The 21,124-nt window shown below is 35.8% G+C and overlaps 1 protein-coding gene across 1 annotated transcript in view; it reads right to left on the reverse strand.

Moving 5' to 3' along the window:
• The window catches only part of Lim3 (Lim3 homeobox protein), a 39,188-nt gene that overhangs the window by 5,637 nt on the left and 12,427 nt on the right, over positions 1–21,124 (reverse strand). Inside the window, exons 2-4 of the mRNA XM_015334545.2 lie at positions 1,357–1,531; positions 980–1,182; positions 546–738 (exon numbers count right to left, since the gene is read on the reverse strand). Coding sequence (XP_015190031.1) covers positions 546–738; positions 980–1,182; positions 1,357–1,531 — 571 coding nt within the window. The remainder of the gene's footprint in view (positions 1–545; positions 739–979; positions 1,183–1,356; positions 1,532–21,124) is intronic.

The following is a 21,124-nucleotide window of genomic DNA, read 5'->3' on the forward strand; positions in this document are numbered from 1 at the left end:
CTCTAGATAGTATTCGAAGGGAATAGGGATATTGAATAGCGAACGTGGTTGTCGATCGATTTGTACGGAAATTCTTATCGTCGGTATTCTCTTTCTCGACAAGTTAATGAATCCGAAGCATTTAATTCTATCTGTGGTCTCACGATTGGTCTTGCCTTAAAGCAAAGGCTTCGGAAACCTTGCCGGTTGATACGGAATCCTTATGAGTGCCCAGCATCTCACAATTACTCATCTGCCTTGGTTTCGCTTAAATTTATCTCCCAACGAAGAGGCGCTCGCCCTTTTCGTTCAATAAACGATTCCTAGTTCTGTTTGTAAGCTGATTGTTCCTTCCTTCTCTCTCCTTGTTTTCAAATTGTTATGATGTAGAAAATTTAGTCGAATCGATTTCTCTATCTCGAAATATACAGTACAGAATTCTATCTTATGAATCGCGAATTTATCTCGAAAAAATATCTTTAAAGTGATTTTTACGTTATTCTAATGATACACGATTTTTGAATTGTGTTTCTCACGAGATAAATATTGACAAATTATAGTCTTACCTGTTTTGAAACCACACTTGGACGACACGCATGTCCAAACCCGTGTCCTGCGAGAGTTGTTCCCGAACATGTCTCGCTGGCTTTGGACTGGTATTGTACGCCAATTTCAAGGTCTCCAATTGTTTCGCCGTGATCGTCGTTCGCGGCCTCTTGTTTGGTTGATCACCATCGATGCTACCGCCGTCGGCCAGTTCTAAAATTTGTTACAATTTTGTGTCCTAATCCTTTGATATTTCATTTAACGTTATTACTTATATTAATAGAACGACAAAAATTCGGAGAAATTTAACTCGACGTTTAATTAATTTACGAGGATACCCGTAGAGTGAACGAAACAAAAATATAACCAATTGAATTCACTCCAGGGGGTTAGAGATATCTTTCTCAATTTCCTACCCGCTGTTTCAATTTATTTTTCCGACAATTAATATTACCTTTTGCCTTGGCTTGTTCGTAGTCCGGTTTGCAGACGAGTTTCTTATCCTCCATGAGGTAAAATTCATCCCCGGTGTCCAACTGTCGCGAACAGAGTGCGCAGGAGAAACAGGTCAGATGATAAACCAATTCTTGCGCTCTTCTTACCACTTGCGAAGGTGCCAATCCTTGGCCGCAGCCCGCGCATTTCGTCCCAAAACGCCTGCCACACCAACAACATACAACATTTTCACATTACATTCACACGTAAATGACAAGACTCTACCGGCTTTTAATCGACACGCGTTATCTCTTTTTTGCTTTTCTTCTTATCTTTTTACACGATTTAAGTTAAACAGGAACAACGATTAAATTTGTAACAATCATTGGTGCTTACTTGAAGAAATCATCCTTGCAAAAGACATGGCCGTTTCTTGCGAAGCATTTGTCTGTTAGCCTTGCTCCGCAGTCACGACAGGTAAGACATCTCGCGTGCCAACACCTTTCTAGGACCTTCAACACGTACCTATCCAAGATAGCTTCCTGGCAACCACCACATTTCGGTATCGATGCTGGAACGAAACAGGATAACTAGAATTAAGAATAGTTCTCTATTCGAAAATAAATCGAATCGAATATTTAGGTAGAAATAGTGTAGAGATATTTGACAAGGGAACCAACACAGCAATATAGCTCTGTTCACTTACAATAAAGAATTTCTGGAATATGCGAGGGTAAGCCTAGATCGACGGCCGGTTGATTGAGAGGGTGCATGTCGTGACAAATGGTATTATCAGCGACGTTGTTAACAGTGTTGCGTCTATGTTGAGACTCCGGGCTACTTTGTGGCGGAGTGAGCATCTCCTCGCGAGCTCGCTGGTACATCCCTTCCAGCGGCAGAGTCTCACGACTCAACATCTCGAGGCTTATCATAGTCATAGCGATGAAGAAACGCGTCACAGTAATTCTCGTAGAACGTAACTCATCTCGAGAAGTCAGAAAACGAGATATGGAATATGTACATATATATATCTCTCTCTATATATATATGATCGAGAGAGTAATCTTATCACATCATCCAAGATTTTGGTCCAATGTTATAATATTCCTATATGTTGATCTTTAGCACACAGTATTTACACTTATCAATATTAATAAACAAGATTCGTCGTCACTGATAGTCTCTAACTCACGAATACAAAAGATAACTAAAGAGAAAGCTTTGTTGAAGTGCGAAATAAAATGTTTGTAAGAAAAAAAAAGAGAGAGAGAAAGAGAGAGATCAGAGGATGTAAAGGAAAAAGAAAATAATGATGGAAAAAGAAAGAAATAGAAAAAAAGAGATAGAAAGAGAAAGATAGAGATAAAGATATAGGATAGAGGAGCGACAGAATGGAAAGCACGGATGACAAGACGGTTGCAGGCACACGACTGCTCTGTCGACTGTAGCGTTGCTAGTGCGCACGTGACATGCGTGGGTGTGGCGGGTCACTGGTGGGGCAAGTGTCAGGGTGATTGGGTGTGGTTTCTACCCATGCCACCCCGCTTCCGGTACCGATTGGAGGAAACTTTTACCGCCTCCAATATGGCGTACGAGCTGGACACCGTATTCGACGGGGGTTGCCTACAACCACCCTGACGACTCTCTTCTTACCCTCGTTGGCACCCCTCGAAGAACAGCGGATAAAAACAAAGGACTACAAATTTTGGCGACGGCGATATAAACGCGGACACACGCTTCCGAGGAAGTTTCTCTCTTCGTATCCATCGAACGTTTTTACTCGAGTACGAGAATACTAGGTTTTATACCCGCTTGGCGATATTCTCGCTTTCCTGAATACGTGCTAAGTGTACAAAAAAAAAGGGCTTCCGATAAATTCACTCTCTTATCGAATATCTCACAAATTCTATCCTCTCACCTTTTTTATCTTATAATTCAGCTTAACAATTTTCTATTATAATTTAGACTTTACTTATTGCGTAGGTAGAATATTTAGATGATTTATTCATTTTAATCCGAAGAATATTCCTCTCGCTTTTAGCTTTTCTTTTTCTCCTTTTTTTTCTTTTCTTTCTCTCTCTTTAATTAAACTGTCTCATTCTTTCCCTGATAATCAAACAAAACAAAACCAAAACAAAAATGAAAATATTTCGTTTCAGATAGCTTGTATTCATTCGTTAATATCCATTCATCCCGTGAGCCACGCCTAGGATGATACCTTGGTATGTATTCATCGGAATCGTCGCGTAAAAGAATTCTCGAGCTTTCCCTTAGGAACTTCCTTTGGTATATAAGGGACTGTCGGTGATTCGGGAAGGAATGGGGAGAGAAATGTCGGAGAAAGGCGAAGGGGTGGTGTATCAGTGGGTGCTTGTGGTGGTGAGCTGACTCGACGAAGGGGATTGTGGAGAGCACAAAAAGAACCGAGCGAAATTAAGAACGGCCGTGCTGCTACTGGCTTCTGCTTCTCTACTTCTCCTACTGCTGGTGAGGTCGCCATTTTATAATCTTAGTCGTGATCATTCGTGTATATATTCCTTTTCATCCCTTTTCTTTTTCTTTCCCTCTTTTTCTTTCTTTCTCTATCTTTCTCACAACGCTAGACGCAAGTGTATTCTCTTTCTTTTTCTCTTTCCATTTACACGAATGCACACACCGTCTCATCTTGGATATCCACGATCACGCAGCAGATATCCAAGGCGTTTCTAGATCTCTTTTCGCTTTACCGGCTGGCTCACCTTCATTCTGTCCTTGTCTTTTTCCTCGAAAGAAAATTCTAACTCTACCACTAAAATATGGATTTTTCGAATGTATATCATATTTTTCTCTCTCTCTCTCTCTTTCTTTTTTTCTTTATTTTTTGTACCTTTATAAAGTCGGATTAAATATTCGTAACTCAGATATATTTTATCGAATTTCTTTATCGATAATGAAAAGTTAGAAAATGTTTTTCAAATCCTATCAGATGAAAATCAATTGCAATCATTCGTATCATAAAATCGAATTAAATATTCTTAATTGTTGGATTTTTATTTTTACGACATAAAAAGTTTAAAAATATAAGATCAAGCATCGATCAAAGTAATTTATGTGATTTTTGAAAAAGAAAAATATCTAAATCGATTCGATAACCAACGCACCATAAAACTTGTGTTTCTTTTCTTGAACGTTCATCCGTATAATCGTGCTCGTTAACGAGAAAAAATAGTTGGTAAATTCAGTGATGATCGTGATCAATGAACGGACACCACCATCCTTAATGCACCCTAAAGCACGTTGAATTTTCCACCTCGCATCCGTGGGCAACAGATGGTCCACCATTTTGCATATATATTCGTTGATCCTGTTAAATCTATCGCTTTTATGTCACTTTCGTTGCGGCTGAAAGGGACGAACGCATCGACGAAAAAGTCAGTCGTTTGTACTTTTAGTATACCTACACACTATTCCTTTCGACGAATGCAGTCATGCTTAGTTTGTGGCAACGACGAGAAACCTAATCGATAACCATATTCGGTGGCTATAAATCATCGCTTTCTTTTTATTATAGTAATCTTATATGGTTTGCTTTTTCGTTTTATTGGATTATCATATATTTCCGCAAAAAATATGAACTATAATTATTCAAAATTATTATTACGTGTATATATATAATATACTATAATATAGTATAATATAGTAGGATATTATAGTACTATATAAATAGTATATATAATGATAAATAAATAAATTATTTATTATAGATGGACGGATAAAATAATTTTAAGATTTGATCTAAACACTCATTTTTATAAAATTATTAATATTTTTCATTCATACTTACTTTCTTAAAAAATAACTTTGATAACTTCAAACCTTTTAAGTACTTAATACTCTTGACCAAAGTGCTATTCATGGATACGAAATACTTTTTCGTTAGTATTAGTTTTATTGATTGATTATAGTAGCACATAGTAATTTTGATTTTAAGTACATCATAGTATTATTTTTATAATAGATAGATTATAGTAACAGATGTATACTAGCATAATTGATTGATTATATGTAATACGTGTACCTAAGTTACTCATATAATTCTTTCATATAAAAGAAAAAGTACAAAAGAGACAAAGTTTCTTTCTAATAAAATTTTTATACGACAAAACTCGAGACAATTATCAACTTTCACGCAAACGATAAAACGTATTCTTTACATTTATGTCGATGCAATTATGTGTTCTATGCATTTATATCGCATGCATGTATATATGCCCATAGTCCAGAGGCTGATAACTTTTTTTTTTTTTACCAAACGCATATTTACGTCCGTAATATTAATTCTCAAAGGATTAAGAAAAAAAACAGAAAAAAGGAAAAAAGAACAAGATAGATAATCTCTCTCTGTGGGACGATTTAGTCTCTCAGGTTTGGATCTGTACCTAAGCTCTTCGCATTTGTATCGTCGAGGAGATCGTTGAAAGGGAAAATCAAGATGTCCGCTTTTTGCGCTTCTATTTTCGATAGATCTCTCTCTCTTTCACTCTCTTACTTTCTTTCTCTTTCTCGTGAGAGGATGTAGAAGCTATTCAGGGAGTGTCTCTGCGATTGCGCGGCTTTGCTAATTTCCGTGGGCGTCCTTCTCGGCCTTCGATCACGCGAATCCACCCTTCGTCGGTTCCGTTGCACATGTCGACACGCCTCCAGGAGTCCTCCGTAAGCGTAAAAAGCATCGCCAGCGGGGGGTATAGAGGGTTTTTCACGGCTTGGCAAGGGTAGAATGCCGCGTTTGGGCTCACCTCGGGGGCTTGTGCCGAGCGGATGAGCCACGTAACAGAAAAAAAAACAAGAAAAAAAACACACACACACAAAACAAGAAAGATAGAAACAAGAAGAGAACTCAAGCTTGAGCACGGTCTGTTACTCTGGAATAACATCCCCCTTTGGCACCCTTGACCTAACAAATTATGACATTTATTATTTATTTCTACTATTTATTTCTTGTTCATATTGGACCTCGTAAATACCTTCCAATAAAACGACAACAACGAAGGACAACGAAGATCTATGCGAATAAAATTTATCTTTCTTTTTTTTTTCATTTTCAAAGAAATAATGATTTATACGTAAGGTAAGGTGAAATTATGGTTATAGGTACATTAGATCGTTTTAAAAAATTCTTGATCATTTTTTCAAGTTTAACATTTTATTGATAGAATTACTGGTAAACTAGAAAAAAAATTAAAATATCTTTTGCATGTAAAATTTATGGAAAAAAGAAGAAAAAAGAAACTTTCTGGTGGATTTCTAATATCTACACATAGATACATAAAATTCGTGAAACTCTTGATAAATAAAGGAAGATTGGAATATATTTATTCGTAAAATTGTATGAAATATTAATCGAATATGGCGTATAATCAAATCGCGTAGGTATATATATGCATGTTTAATCGAATTCGCAGCGGACAAATGCTCTCTATATCTATTTCTCTTCTTCTCACGTTAGGTATGAACGTTTTCATAACGTTAACGCGAGTAATATATTATATCACCCTTGCAACACGTAAAAAGATTTGAATATATGCCACCTACTTGAACCATTTAAACATATGGTTTTCCTTCGGTGAACCCCTCCGAGTTATTATGAAAACATATATGTATATCGCTAATGAAATTAATATTCGACAAGTGCAATCGCGAAACCCTTAAAATTCATTCGACGAAGCCAGCGGGGGAGAGTTGCGAAGTAATCTAAACGTAGCTCAGGATTTTTGAGGGATTTTTGAGGGATTTTTGGAACTGCAACGAACAATACGAATAAAAGAGAACAAACAGATAGGTAGATATATGTACTATATGTATCAATTCGTCTATTTTAATCGATACGGTATAAATAAATATCTCTAATAATCGAAATTGTAAAATACCGATGTAAAATATCCGAACGCAAAAGCGAATAATTAATCTTACCAAATATGTTCCATCCCATATACCTACTAATCAAATTACAATTATCGTTACTCATCTCGTTATTTTTATTAAACAATATTTTCTTTTTTTTCTAAATATTATGAATTTCCTAGCGTCAAGTGCAATAATCGGAGCGTGCGCCGATGCCAGATGTGCCATTGTGACATGGAATTCTATGGTGCTAACGGGGGTTAAAGGGGGAATCAAAGAAAGAACTAGAAAATAAGAGAGAAAGAAAGAAGAGGGAGAAAGAAAGATTAAGAGAGAAAGAGAAAGAGAAAGAGAGAGTGAATTTTGCGCGGGTGTATCGTCATGGTAGACTACGTTGTCCCTCTCCTTTTCCATTTCGACTTTGAGTCTATGCAAACCCCCGTGTAACTTGCGTACAACACCCCCGTGGAAAGCCCCTTTGCGAGATTCACAAAGCTCGATGACAGAACCCTCCTATTGTCGTTTTGGTTCTGGCCGAGATCTCCAATGGTTAAATGGGCTTAAACGATGAACGTATGTATGCATATATGTATGCATTATATATATATATATATATGTTTATAGGTACGTATGTCTTAACATATAGATCTGCTAGTAAATGTGGCCGCGCGAGCGCACCCATGATTATGTAGTAAAGAGTAGTAAAGCCTTTCAAGCTACGTTTTTCTCTTTTCTAAACAAAACGAGTGATAATCAAAGGTAATACGATCCCCAGGGATCCACCCGCCTGCTACTACTGCTGCTGCTGTTGCTGCTTATTGTCCTTATGTAATGCACCTTCTCCTTCCCTCCCTTCTCTTCTCTTTCTCTTTTCTTCTTTTTTTCCAAACAGTTCGATATCTGTCAGAAATCAAAAAGTCGAATACGACTGAATATCTCTCCGGGGTAACATCTTCCAATTTGTTGACGACAAGAAGGAAAGAGAATTACAGAAGAAGAAGAAGAATTCCAGGAAAAACGATAAACGTCAATTGACGTTTTTTGTGGATAGACGAATAAAAAAATATGAATTTTAAAATAATCTAACTTTATTGTATGAAATGTTAATGGTTTGAGAGAATTTAGTATTTTCTTATGTCCATAATGTTCTTGTATAATTTAATGCATATAGAACAATTTACAGAAGAATATACGTTCTTCCTTAAAAAAAAAAAAAAAAAAGAAAAAGAAACATACTAATGTAAAATATATCGTTCCTAAATTGTTTTAAAAAAATAAATTTATTTTAGTAACTTTAAAGCACTCATTTTTCTTTTATCTTACAAATATCCTGTTTCTCTGAATTTATGTAGTGATTCCAAACTTTTAGTCGGGTAATTGTATTTGTTCATACGCATATATATATATATAATTATATACGTGTTGATTCCGTTTATATAGAGAGTATCGAGAATGATAATTATAACATCGTAATAGACTTTGGTAATATAGCAATTAATATGGTACCTTTGTATTTATTATTCCTCGTTTACACAGAAGCAGCAAAGAGAAATTAATAATTATGACTTTATGCATATATTCATTACTAGTACTATGAACCCCAGAATAATCGTAGAATGAAAAAGAAGTCATAAATAAAAGTTGCTAGTGCGATAGTGGTGGTGGTGGTGGTGATAGAGGTGGTGGCAATAAAAATAAATCTGACGTGCCTAGAGCCGTGGACATTAATAAATCTAATATCTTCCGACCGATAAAACGAGAGACGACGACGAGCTAGCACACTTTTTTGTTCCTTTTTCTTCTCTCGACTGTTTTTCGGGGAGGCTAACAGTTTGGATGGGTCGCGTAACCATACGAAAAATCATTGTGAATTGTGCAAATAAGTATAAAATTCAGACAATGTGTCCGCAGAGCCGAATAACGCACGAACAGGATAAACTTGGAGGGGTGAAATCTTTTCGACGGGATTGTTTTCTCTCTTTCTTTCTATCTTTTTCTTTTTTTTCTTTTTTGTTTTTTTATTTTCTTTTTGTTTTTTTTTTGTACTTTCAGACTAAACAGAACTCAGCATTTCAAGAGACAAACTTGATTGCATGATTTATGCAATGTCTTTTGATTTTCTAATTTTATATCTTTCGACACTTTTTTTTAAATTATTATTATTATTATTAACATTTCTAGCAATATATTTAAAAAGAAAGAAAACGAAACTCAAAAATTTGCGAATAATCAAAAGATTCACGATCAATTTATTATTCAAGTTCAAGAAACACTTCCAAGTACTAAATCCTATGTGCTTATTGAGTCATCAAAGTAAAGCAGCTCGGCAGTTATATTATCGAAGCAAGTAGAATGCCAACTAAATGGGGCACTTCCTCGAGGATGGATGATGCTTCCTCCTCGGTTGCATTATTTATGCGTAACGCCCATTGCGTGTCCTGCATATCCATACGCACAGAGGCTTGCACATATGGGGACATTAGCTAGACCATTAACTATTTTATCCACATGCTGGTGTGCTTCTGTCCTGGAAACTTGGAGTTAATCACGAGTAGCTTTCGCACTTTCTGCATTATGCATACGCTTGCTTTATGACCTTGAATTGTATGAATTTTAGGGTAGAACTTTATAAATCACCCTCATATATACATATATTATACACAGTATTATTAACAGATGCAAAATCATTGACATTTAATAGAAATAATTCTAAAATATAGATGACAAAAATATAAACTTTTTCTCTATTATAATCGATCTGATTTCATTATTATATTTACATTTAAACTTGAACACGAATACGCGTAGAACTAATACATAAATATATACACATATCCGTTTAGCCCACTTCCTTTTTCCCGCGTGCGGTCACGAAAGATCTATAGATCGGAGAAGGAGCGGTCACGAGTGTCTATCTACAATACGAACACATAGGTGTGTAAGTGTTACGTAGCTACGAGAAAAGCGGATCAGTACGTGCACACACACGTTAGCAGGATATGTACTGCGGGTTAGAACATTTAGCGAGTACATTAAGGAAATTGCGTGGACTCTTTGCACCGCACCCTGCTATAGGGCCGACGCACTCACATTCCAACTATTTTAACGTGTATGTGTTATATCACACGTATGCACACGAATGGGGAAGTGTAGTGGAGTAAAGTAAGGCCTTCCAGCTCGTGGAGATTGGTTTTTGTAAAGGATGTGTTCTAGCGCGTGCGTGTGTTCTCCTCTGTCTATCTTTCTCTCTTTCTATTTCTCTGTCACACGTTGGTGGTGAGAAAGCGGTGAAATATGGGTAGAGAAAAAGCAAGAGGAGAGAGTATGGAGGGAAAGGATAAGAGGGCGAAGGATAAAGTAGAGAAGTAGAAGAAGACGATATTAAAGAGAGACAGAAATAAAGATAGAGATAGAGATAGAGAGAGAATCGTATCGAAGGGGAGACGACAACGTGGATCGTAGCAAGCAGACCCCGGTGAGACAAGTAGGGTCAAGTGAACTAAAGCGAAACTACCGGGGGATGGTGGTGTTAAGGAGACAATATATGCCCCCGTGCTAGGGACGAAGATGGCTTTAATCTATTACCAGACTGGTTTGGGCCAAGTGGCTTCTTGTTACACGCTCGTTTGGACGAAACGGAGTCTAAACTGATCCGCTAAAACTGACTCTGACTTCCCTTTTATTAATCAAATTTACTTACTTCCCGAACTTTTCGATTCGCTTCGATCAACTTCGACGAACAACACAGATGATTTATGCGTTACTTGCAATTTCATATTACTCCTCACCTTTTTTCTATATTTCGTTTCTTTTTATTTTATTACCTGACTATAACGGTAACAAGAGATTTCTATTGCGTAAATGGCAGATGTCAAATCGTACTTCGAGTTGACGAATTCAACAACCCCTTTTTCTTATATTCTACGATCAAACGAATTATCGTTAAAGGTGATTCGAGTCACGGTACCGCGAACCGAGTCGAATTACTTCCGGAAAAAGGTCGAGAAGCCGGAAATCAAGAGGTCGCGGCCAGTGGTGTGTCGAGTCGTGATTAATATTTTCTTTCCTTTTTTTCTTTTTTATTTCGTTTCCTTTTCCTCTCTTACCTATCCTCTATCTTTCTCTTTCTCTCACTCTTTCTCTTTCCCTTTCTTTTTCTTTCTCTGTCTCTTTACCGGCGAGACGGCTCACTGATCACAGCTGCGACTCCTCTCTCTTACTGTTTCTTTTCACGCCGGTGATATACGATCGCGAGGTTAACGAGTGACGCAAGAAGCCCGTCCGATGGAGAGAAATTCGCGTTCCTTTGTCTTTTTAGCTCTTTCGTACTCTTTCTCTCTCTCTCTCTCTTTTTCTCTCACCCGCGTCTTTTGTCGTTTCGTTCCTTTTTCGAAAACGCGACGTTGCGGTTGTGCTTTCACCCGACTGCAAAAGTTCTCGTTTAATCTTCCTCCTCTTTCTCTCTTTCTTTTTCTCTTTCCTTTCTATATTCTTTTTTTACTTTCCTCTTTTTTGCTCTTTTCTTTTTTCTTGTTTTTTGTTGTTGTTTTATAAGAGCCACGAGGAAGAGAGAAAGAGAGAGAAAAAAAGAAGCTTTTTCTTTCGCCGTTCTTCGCGTTCGACGCTTCCTTCTCCGTTTGCGTCGATTTAACGATAGGCGGCAAGTTTTTTGCCTTGCATCCTTGTGTTAACGAACGATTTCGTTCTCTCGTTTATCCACAGTAGTAACCCTACGATAAATTCCGATAGTAAATCGTCGCAACTTAGGACGACGAATAGTTGTCGTCGTCGTTGATCGTCGAGTCGCGCTAAATAACACCGACATAGATCGGATGTCCAAACGTCGGCAAGTAATCGGACACCAGTAAAACAGTTAACTTGGAATCCCTGTAAGCTCCTCTCTCTAAAGGACACCTGTAAAAAGTGGTGATCCTTTTTTTGGGAAAGGAAGCTCAAAGGATGTCAGGCACGAGCTAGTTATCACGGTGGCTTCTTCGCCATATGTTTCTTGACACGTGCCACATGCGAACACACACCAATGTTTTTATATTTCTCTAAAATAAGTAAAAAAAAAGTATCATCTCGAAAGAGACACGAGATTATATCTGCGTATGCATATCTGGAAAAATTTCTTTTCATTTTCCACCGTGAGAAGGCGAGTTCGTATGGTTTGCCCCATACTCCTTTGGACGACGACCCATGGGTACCATAACAGGTCGAGTGTGCAACAATATCAGCAGCGTAGACAACACCAGCATCAGCACAATGGCACACGATAACACTTGCAACATAGGACCCTAAGCACGTACTGCTTTCTCACTCTCTTTAAATCTATCTATCTCTGTCTGTCTCTTTCTCTCTTTTGACCATTCGAACGGCCGACTTCTCGCACGAAAAACCCCATGAGTCTCTCTCCTACAATATGCTACCATGTACATTGGATACTCTTGGGTTTGGTATTTGCTGTACTGTTCCCATAATTCTCTAGAGAATACTCTAGGCTTGTTACATCTCTCGGGACTTGATCCCAGTGATATAATGTGAGAATCGAAATACGTCCTCTGTCTTGTCAAAGAAAGCTACTACTTTTTAATGTCAAGTGTCACCTTTATTATTCATACCAACGTTAAACCGTATAGCATTTTATGGTTAAAGTCAAAAGAAGAAATCCCAATGTATTTCCTCTTTGTGACTTTTTTTTTTTTAATCCGACAATATAGCTCATACGATGCAATACACGTAATTCGTGTTGTTGTCACGGTGGTAGATCAACAACGTTAAAGTAACATAGTTTGCGTGGTTGATCATCGAAACCGAGTGCAGCTGTCGGAAACCTAAAGGATGTTGTTAAGAACCGTGCGGCTTCCATAGGGGGTAAAGAGATCTTGGCATGCATCATAGAACAGGTGTGGAAACCTTCGTATTCTTCCTCTTTCTATCATCATTTTACTTGTCTATATTATTTTTAAACATCATTCTATACTTATTTATTATCGACATATTTGTCAATTAAATGACAACGAGTATCAACGAGGAAATCAAATGAAAAAAAAAAAAACATCAATTTTTCTTCGTTTTATCGTGAAAAAGAAAATTGTATCGAAGTTTTATAAATGGACTGTGTAGAGATTCGAAGAGGAAGGATTAATAGCAGGCCAAAATAAATTCGACATACAAACGGATCGATGTTAAAATCTCAACCGTAGATAGATCTTAATTCGAAGATTTCCTTCAATGTTTACGATTCAATCATGCTCAATTGTATTAATTTCATTCCAACGATCCTCGCGATACATTTAACGAAAAGGATTCAAATATTGAATTGAAATTGTTTTACTTTTTACTATGATTGTTTAAAACATGTTTTTATTTTATTATTTATTTTTTCTTATATTTTTCTAATATCTTAGATTACAAGCCGGACATGAAGAGAACAAAGAAAATAGAAAAAAAAAAAAAAGAAAAATCCTATGCACGACAAGAAGTATAGTAGGACTCTATACGTGACGTTCGATGGTTTCTGTACGACGAAGAAAGAGGAATATAAGAGGAGAAAGAGGAGAAAGAGGAGAAAGAGGGCCTACGTTTCAAAGCGTACACTCCTGCTTCGAGCTATCCCAAAATCCCTTGGGAAATCAAGGAAACACAGGATTTGGTCGTATTGGTGTGTGTATCCACGAAGAGGCGTAGACCGGATCTCACGCGTGTAAACGAAGAATCGTTTCCAATGTGTTCAAGCTCGAGTAAAAACGTTCACTTTTCTAAGGATTTACAGCGATGGAGTTTTTATTGTTTTTACCAGCTAAAGACAAAGATATTCTATTTAAAAGCTTCCTATATTTTATTATTTCTTTTTGTACTTGTATAAAATATGAAAAAAAACTTGATAAAGGTCCACGACATTTATATTTAACTTAGTAGAATTTCCATTCCTTTCTTATACTCCATTAACACGTTCCGATCATTTTCTAAAGACTTTCCGTTCAACTTTCCATTCACGCTTAAGACTTGTGTTTTTTTTGTTTCTGGTGTATGCCTTACTATGATTACAACAAGTTATGGTAAAAAACAAGACTACTACACCATGTATCACATAAAAGCAGTAGTAATAATATTCAGATATCTGAAGAATTGACTGCATAAAAAACTTTTAAAATATTTCTCATTTTACTATGACAATACCTGATAGCTTGAACGGTAAGTTCAGCGTGGGGCGTATACGTCCCACACGGCACGGAATGTGTTAAATATTATCGTTGAATCGATTAATACAACGTAGGTAGGTATATATATAAATAAATGTATATAACGTAGGTAAATTTTACGATCAAATATGAAGCGAAATGGATATTAGGCCGGTATCGATGTATCCCTTTGAAATCATAGTAATTGAGAAATCTTTTTTAAAAAATTGGGAAGGTAGGCGGACGAATGTACGTATGTGTATGCATGTTATAGCATATTTGCAAAGCCGATGTAGCTACATAGAGAAAGAAGGAAAGAGAAAGAGAGATGAAGCCAAGTGCACAAACGTTATGTTTGCACGTTCATCCATCGATTCGTCCTGAAAGCACGTACCGAAACTTCCCATCGTATTGATACAATCTATTAACATAGGATATTTATTCGCAATGCGACCTCGTTTTTCGAACGAAAGAAATTATTCCCTATGATTATGATTAGATCATTCGAATTATTCGAAAATTACCGATAGTTAGTGCCCCTATATTTTTCAACTACATACAGAATCAAAATCATTCTTTTGTTTTTTGGAATATAATACCGGATTGTTTATGAATAATGGACAATAATTATACTGTTCCGTTTAGTTGTCTAGTTGGAATTTAACTGTTTGTTGTGAGTCGTTTACAAAATTGCGTCAATTCAGAAGGAGACACGGAATTAAAGTCAATCGTCGATGTTTAACAGAATTTTAAGGATTAATATGGTACATAAGATTTATCTTAGAAAATAATTATGTTATACAATAAATTTAAAAAAATATCGAAATAGAGCGTATAACGTATTTTGACATACTATGAGAAATGTTTTATATGTTTCCTGTAAACAAAAATTATGTTTCTAGAATTAAATCAAAATTAATTAATATTGTTCAACATTTATATTTGTATTTGTATATGCTCATATGCACATACGTGCTTGCAACCTGCTAGGATGAGCTTTGAGTATTATCGAACGTGGAGGATCAATGGACACAATTATCTGGTCACGTGTCGTGGCAGCATGTAGTCCTAGATACAAAGCAGGTTCTTTCGTCCTTCTTCGAAGGATTCGACGTTGATGAATGTCACGCACGTGACGGCTGTCGAATAGTACGTCGAACCACAAAGTTTTTTGAAAAATTACTTTCCCTTCGAATGACCGACTCAACCATCACCATTTTCGATATCGTGACTTATACCATTTTCTTTACTAACAACTTTTCAATTCTTTAATGTTATATCGTTTCAATGAAAAGTGTTTTAAACGAATAATAAGTAAAATTCAACTTCTATGATCCCGAAATTATTATCTCCTTTATTTTAGATCCATGAAGTAACCCTTAATTGTGAGAATTCGTTTGCATAAAATGAAAATGAATGAAAATAAAAGAAGAAGAAGAATATAATACCTTATTCCTTTCGTTTTAAAAGCTCGAAGTAGTTTAGTCGGAAAGTTTACTTTTCCCCCCATTCTAACCACGCCGGCTCCTTCATGCGCCGATTTTCATCCTAATTATTGTTACCAACGATAAGTCGTAATAATTAAGAGGGACGCGCGCAAGTCTTCTCGAGGGTCGACGTAGACAAATAAAATCCAGATCATTCCCTTTCGTCCCGTGGGATCGACGATCCCACGATCGGAGAAAAAAAGACAAGGACAGATTCTACGAAACACCAAAAGAAGATATCCACAGATCTTCAAGAGTCGATAATCGAATTTTGTTTGCTACTCAGGGTAGATCGTTATCTTTGATACGCGTGGAAATAGTCGATTATTTTATTTTCCTTGATTGATATTTATCTAAGCCTTCAATATATAAGCGTGTATCAGTCGTATGTAGTTTAATGTTTTTCAAAATCAATGTTACCTTCACAAAGTAATAAAGTTTGGCCCAGTTGACGTGTAAAAGCTTATGGCGATACAAGTTTGCCATATATGTATGTGTACATATATGTGTGTGTGTGTTGTGTGTAAGTACATATATCCGTCGTTTGGCAGGTCAGGTAATCAGGCGTAATGCTTTCATGTTTGGAGCATGCTCTCTATCTGCAACACGCATGATAGGCAACGTTAATAATGTCCCACGAGAGTTTAATCTCCGAATCCAAAACGTGCGTGCACGGTATTTATGCGTTTCTACCTTTATTAGTGGACTTTAAAGCGGGTCACTTAAAAACATAAATTATCAATATATTTATGGATCTTCAAAAATATGACATTTTAAGTAACTCTACATTTTAACGAATAGGTCAAATCTAAGATTTTAATTAACAGCATGAAAAATATTTAAATTATATAAATAAATGTTATCTGTATAAAATCTAAGACAAATAATTTAACTTATAGAATAGCGAAACAATAATTAATTATATAAATTAATAATGTTAAAAACTTTTTGCCGATCATTGTATAAGAATTATTTATCAATTGAATCATATGAGCCGTTCAGTGCACACATCGATTAACTTCATAAAACCAAAAGTTGAGAAATGCGATGAAATAATGTAAGTATATTGTTGTATTACTTATTATTCAATGGCCAAAAAAATTTTGCCGTTTAATGGTGTTAATCTTTGTTATTCAGAAAAGTTATTATAAATATAAAAAGTTATGACTATACCAAATGCTTTGACACTTAAATTTAAGATTTTTCAAAAAGGGGAGTTAATCGATGTGTGCACTGAACGGCTCATATGTAATATTTTTTTAAAGAAAAAAAAATAAACGTGACATACTCCGGTTTTTTATGTTTCATTTTAATGTTTTCATTTTATCATCCTCGAAATTAATTATCTCGAATGTTTTTGAGTTAAAAATATTTATTTTAATTTTACCAAATTCGGTGGGGATATCAAAAATGTTCTATCGGTGAAAACTACCTTCCCTCGTATATCTATCGTTCTCCCCCTTCCCCTCTTTCCTTTTTCTCCACACCCTTTCTACAACACACGTACATTTTTCATTCGCGAAGGAGGAACATCCCGCAGTAGAAATCCCCATTCGGCTGACTATTCTAGCGAGCGTAACCTACAAAAGTCAAAGGCGTCTCTCTCCCGTCTCTTCCATGCTGATCCTCCTAGATTTTAATCAAGGGCTGCGTGTACCTATTAGGGGCAGCTATTGTGCGTGGGTGTATCGTGAATACTACCAGAGCAACGTTCCTTTCCCTTAACGTCATAACACTTCGACGATAAACAGCAGGAGGTGGGGGGTTGGCTCCTGACTTTATTCCCTGACTATGCAGCACGTCACTTGTCGCTCCCGATTATTATTTTTGGATTGAAAGGAAAAGATAAAATTACGTATTAATTTGTTTCTGTTGTCGTTAATGATTCTCAATGATTTTTATATCTGAATATATTAGTATATTTTACATCTGAAAACATTTTGAATAATTTTTTTTTCTAAATATAAAAACAAAAGTTAAATATTATAGTCGGTTAATAAATTGAATAAATGTATAAACGTGTAAACCTTTATTTCCTACGCAAACAATATCGTTTACCTATCCTTTCGTTAGAGTTTTAATTTCGTCATGGAAAGAAGGGTTGAAGAATAAAATAATATAAAATAAGTAGCGATTAAGATCTACGAGATACTATCGAGAATAGAGGATGCGTAACTAGCTCGTTAAAAATTTATTCGAGTATCTATTTATCTCCGACTTGGAAAAATGATCGTTCGACTTTATCCGCGTGTGTTAAAGGCTATAGCACTAGGAGGTGGTCGATGGTAGTTACTATCTTCGAAATCGCGCATCTGCCGCGTATTTTGGTGAATCACTCCGTTCTTCGTAAGGCTATGGGTCTGCTCTATATTATGGCTTCTAGAAAGTCCACGGGTGTTCCGGGATATTGCGCTCCCGTTATAAACTTCGGAGTACTTCATGGTCAGCTGCGGAGGTGGCCGGGTCACCGGTGAAACCATAAGGCCCGCAATTATGGCTTTTATGGTACCTTGATGATGATGTGTTAGGACAGTCTCGATAATTAACAGGATGACTTTCAACTGTGGTCTTAACTTTTATTCAGAGCAAATCTTTTTTATCGTGATTTTTTGTTTTTGTTTTTCTAACAAACTGAGATTTGATTTAATGATTTCAAAAAATAAACATTGTTTATAAAAATTGTACTTTTAGATAGAAATTGAAAATAAAAGAATATACACATGGCCTTCATGCGTGATAGAAGTGAAACCTTTTATATTATACGAAAACTAATCAATTGATTCATATGTACAGAATAAAATCGTACACCGTGACCACCGTACGATCAAATCGTACACGTACCTTAAAATCATGCATGTTGGTAAAACTGTAAAAACACGGGGAAATAGCATATCTAACGATTAGTCATTCTTTGTGTGTGTTTTTACTGTTATTTAAAATAATAAAAATTATATATCTATTAATATACTTCAAATATTAAACAAATTCTGATATTTTATTAGACGGAAATTTTCAATTCGAAATCATTGATGAGTAAAAACGTTAAAACAAAATGTATATTGGTTTAAACAATTATAAATATTAATAAAGTACATTAGAATATTAAATATACATTAAATGATTGTTAATTAATAAAAAAAAAAGTTAATTATAGTCTAAAAGTACGGAATATAATTTTGAAGAACCGTCCACTTCGAAATACACCGTTAGACTGGTTCGTTGTCTTCTATGAAAGTACTTTTATTGAATGTTGTTTATATGACTTTGACTACACATATTACTTTCCGTATATATATGTAACCTTTTGAAAATTACCCTAATACTAGACTTTCCATAATTTCAATTAACAGTCGATTGACTGTGGCTTCTGATTTCACTGTTTTTCTTTCTATTCACGTCGTTCCATAAAATTCTATTGCTACCGTTGTCTAATTGTAAGAAGTTTCATTTAAAAAAAATTAATTGTTTTTTTCATATTATATATTACGTTATTTTTATCGCTTGTTCCATAATATTTTGTTTACAAAAAGATTAAACCGCGCAGCGCATCGTTGAAAATCGAAGAGAAACGTTGCCACCCCCTGGAGAGTAGTCGCGATATGTATTTTCAGAACCGCTCGAGCTCACCCTTCCTTCGAAAGTTTGGTTTGTGTTCGGTGCCTTTTCATCGAGGGCTGCTTACTGTTTGATCTTATTATTTCACTCGTCCGAATTTAAACACTTCATGCCGATCTTGTTTGTCTACCTTTGGCCACAACTCCATATGACAAATAATCGAATAAACGAAGTAATGGAGATACGTTGGGGCTTATCCTAAAGGGGCCAATATTTTCTTGTGATTATTAATTATTCTAGATAAATTAAAATATATATATTGTACAAAAAAAGCAATAAAAATGAATGATATTGTTTTAAAATTCAATTATTATGATTTAATTTATTACAGATCATTTAGATTTTTATAAAAATGTCTAAATAATTTTATTTCATCGAAAAAAGATAACCGGGAAATTTTTCTATAATAAAAATACATTTTTTTAGAAAGGTATTACCCCTATTTTTACTGGTAGTTAAGAAAAAAGTAAATCGTTTCGTCAACCGCATTACCGGACTTGGTTGTATGTGAGCCAAAGCAAACATTGACATGTTCAATCATTTCAATCCCTCTCGCTAACCAGTCATCCTGTATGGTCTTTATACATATCCCGAGAAAAAGAGAGGGAAAGAACGAAGGAAACGTAGAGGAACAGAGAAAGAATGAAAGAAAGAGAAAGAGAAAGAGAGAGAGAGAGAGAGAGAGAGAAAGAAAGGAAGAAAGAAAGACAGGAGAAACGTTGGCCATCTGGCCCTCTAAAAGGGGGGCGCTCTGCTCTGGCGCTAAGGGGTAGAAATTGAAATGAAAGCGGGACCCTACTCGAAACCATGCACGTCCTCGCTACGGTTATCAATGAGGGTTATTAGGGGACGATATGTTTTCTTTTTCCACAGATTTCCGCGTGACAACTATGGCTTTTAGCGACGAGTCAAGATGATGACAGATCAGCGAATTCGTCGGCTTGTACGATGACTTTTTATAATCATCGATGTTACTAATACTTAAGAATAAAATCGAATCAATTCTAATATAATACTTATCAACCCTATCACGAATATTTGAACAATTTAACGAATAAATCATAATAATGTTAGCAAAATGATAATACAATAATTGTGTTTATATTGAACGTTAAACACACAATCGAACTCAAAGTATACACACGCCTTGTACGAAATATTCTAATAAAAATTGATTTTTATCATGAATATAATATTATGCTATCAATTTAACGAGTATAAATCAGAAACTCATCGAAATAATAATTATTGTATTTACATTAGATGTGTAACATTGAAAAGAAAATAAGTGTTTTTCCACTAGATATTCTTAAAAACGATGAGGACGCATCAAAGACTACTTGACATTATCGGATAGAAAAGAGGTCACGTGTCGGCTCGTGTCCACCGGATGTCACGGTTTTGTCGCGTTAGTCGCCTTTTCTATGGGCCATTCATTCTAGGATGGAAACACGGGCGTCTCCTTTTCCGCCCAAATCAATGACTATGTCGTTCGTAACACGGTACAAACTTGCACCATGAACTTCTATATCTCATTTGTTATAAGAACAAAGAATTTCACGGTGGTTAACAAATTTTTGGTTGGTCCATGTGTCGAAGAATGATTCCCGTTATGTGGTGGGGGAGAATGACATTTAAATTTGAAATTTGAAGTTTCGTCAAGAGTGGGAATTTTGAAATGTATGTATCTTTTTTTTTTATTCTTTTGTTTTTTTTTTTTGATATAGAGAATCCTTTGAAGTACGTATCGCGTTGTATCTAGTAGGTATAGAAAAAGAGAATAGAGAGATAGAGGAACGAATCGGTAGGAAACTATCGACTCTGTTCCCATATGCTCTCGAGGACATCCACTTGGTGTCATGCTCGCCAGTTGGTCCCATCGTACAATGTGCCATTATTGCGTACAACTAAAAGTTACGTCTCTCGAGTTGTTTATTGACCGATACCTAGTGAAGTGCCAGTTTGATACTTCTTTCGACGATGCGGGCAATTTCTTTT

Source organism: Polistes dominula, unplaced genomic scaffold, assembly GCF_049000335.1.
Source record: "Polistes dominula isolate Pdom_NZ unplaced genomic scaffold, Pdom_raw_medaka contig_31, whole genome shotgun sequence".
NCBI classification, from domain to species: Eukaryota; Metazoa; Arthropoda; class Insecta; order Hymenoptera; family Vespidae; genus Polistes; species Polistes dominula.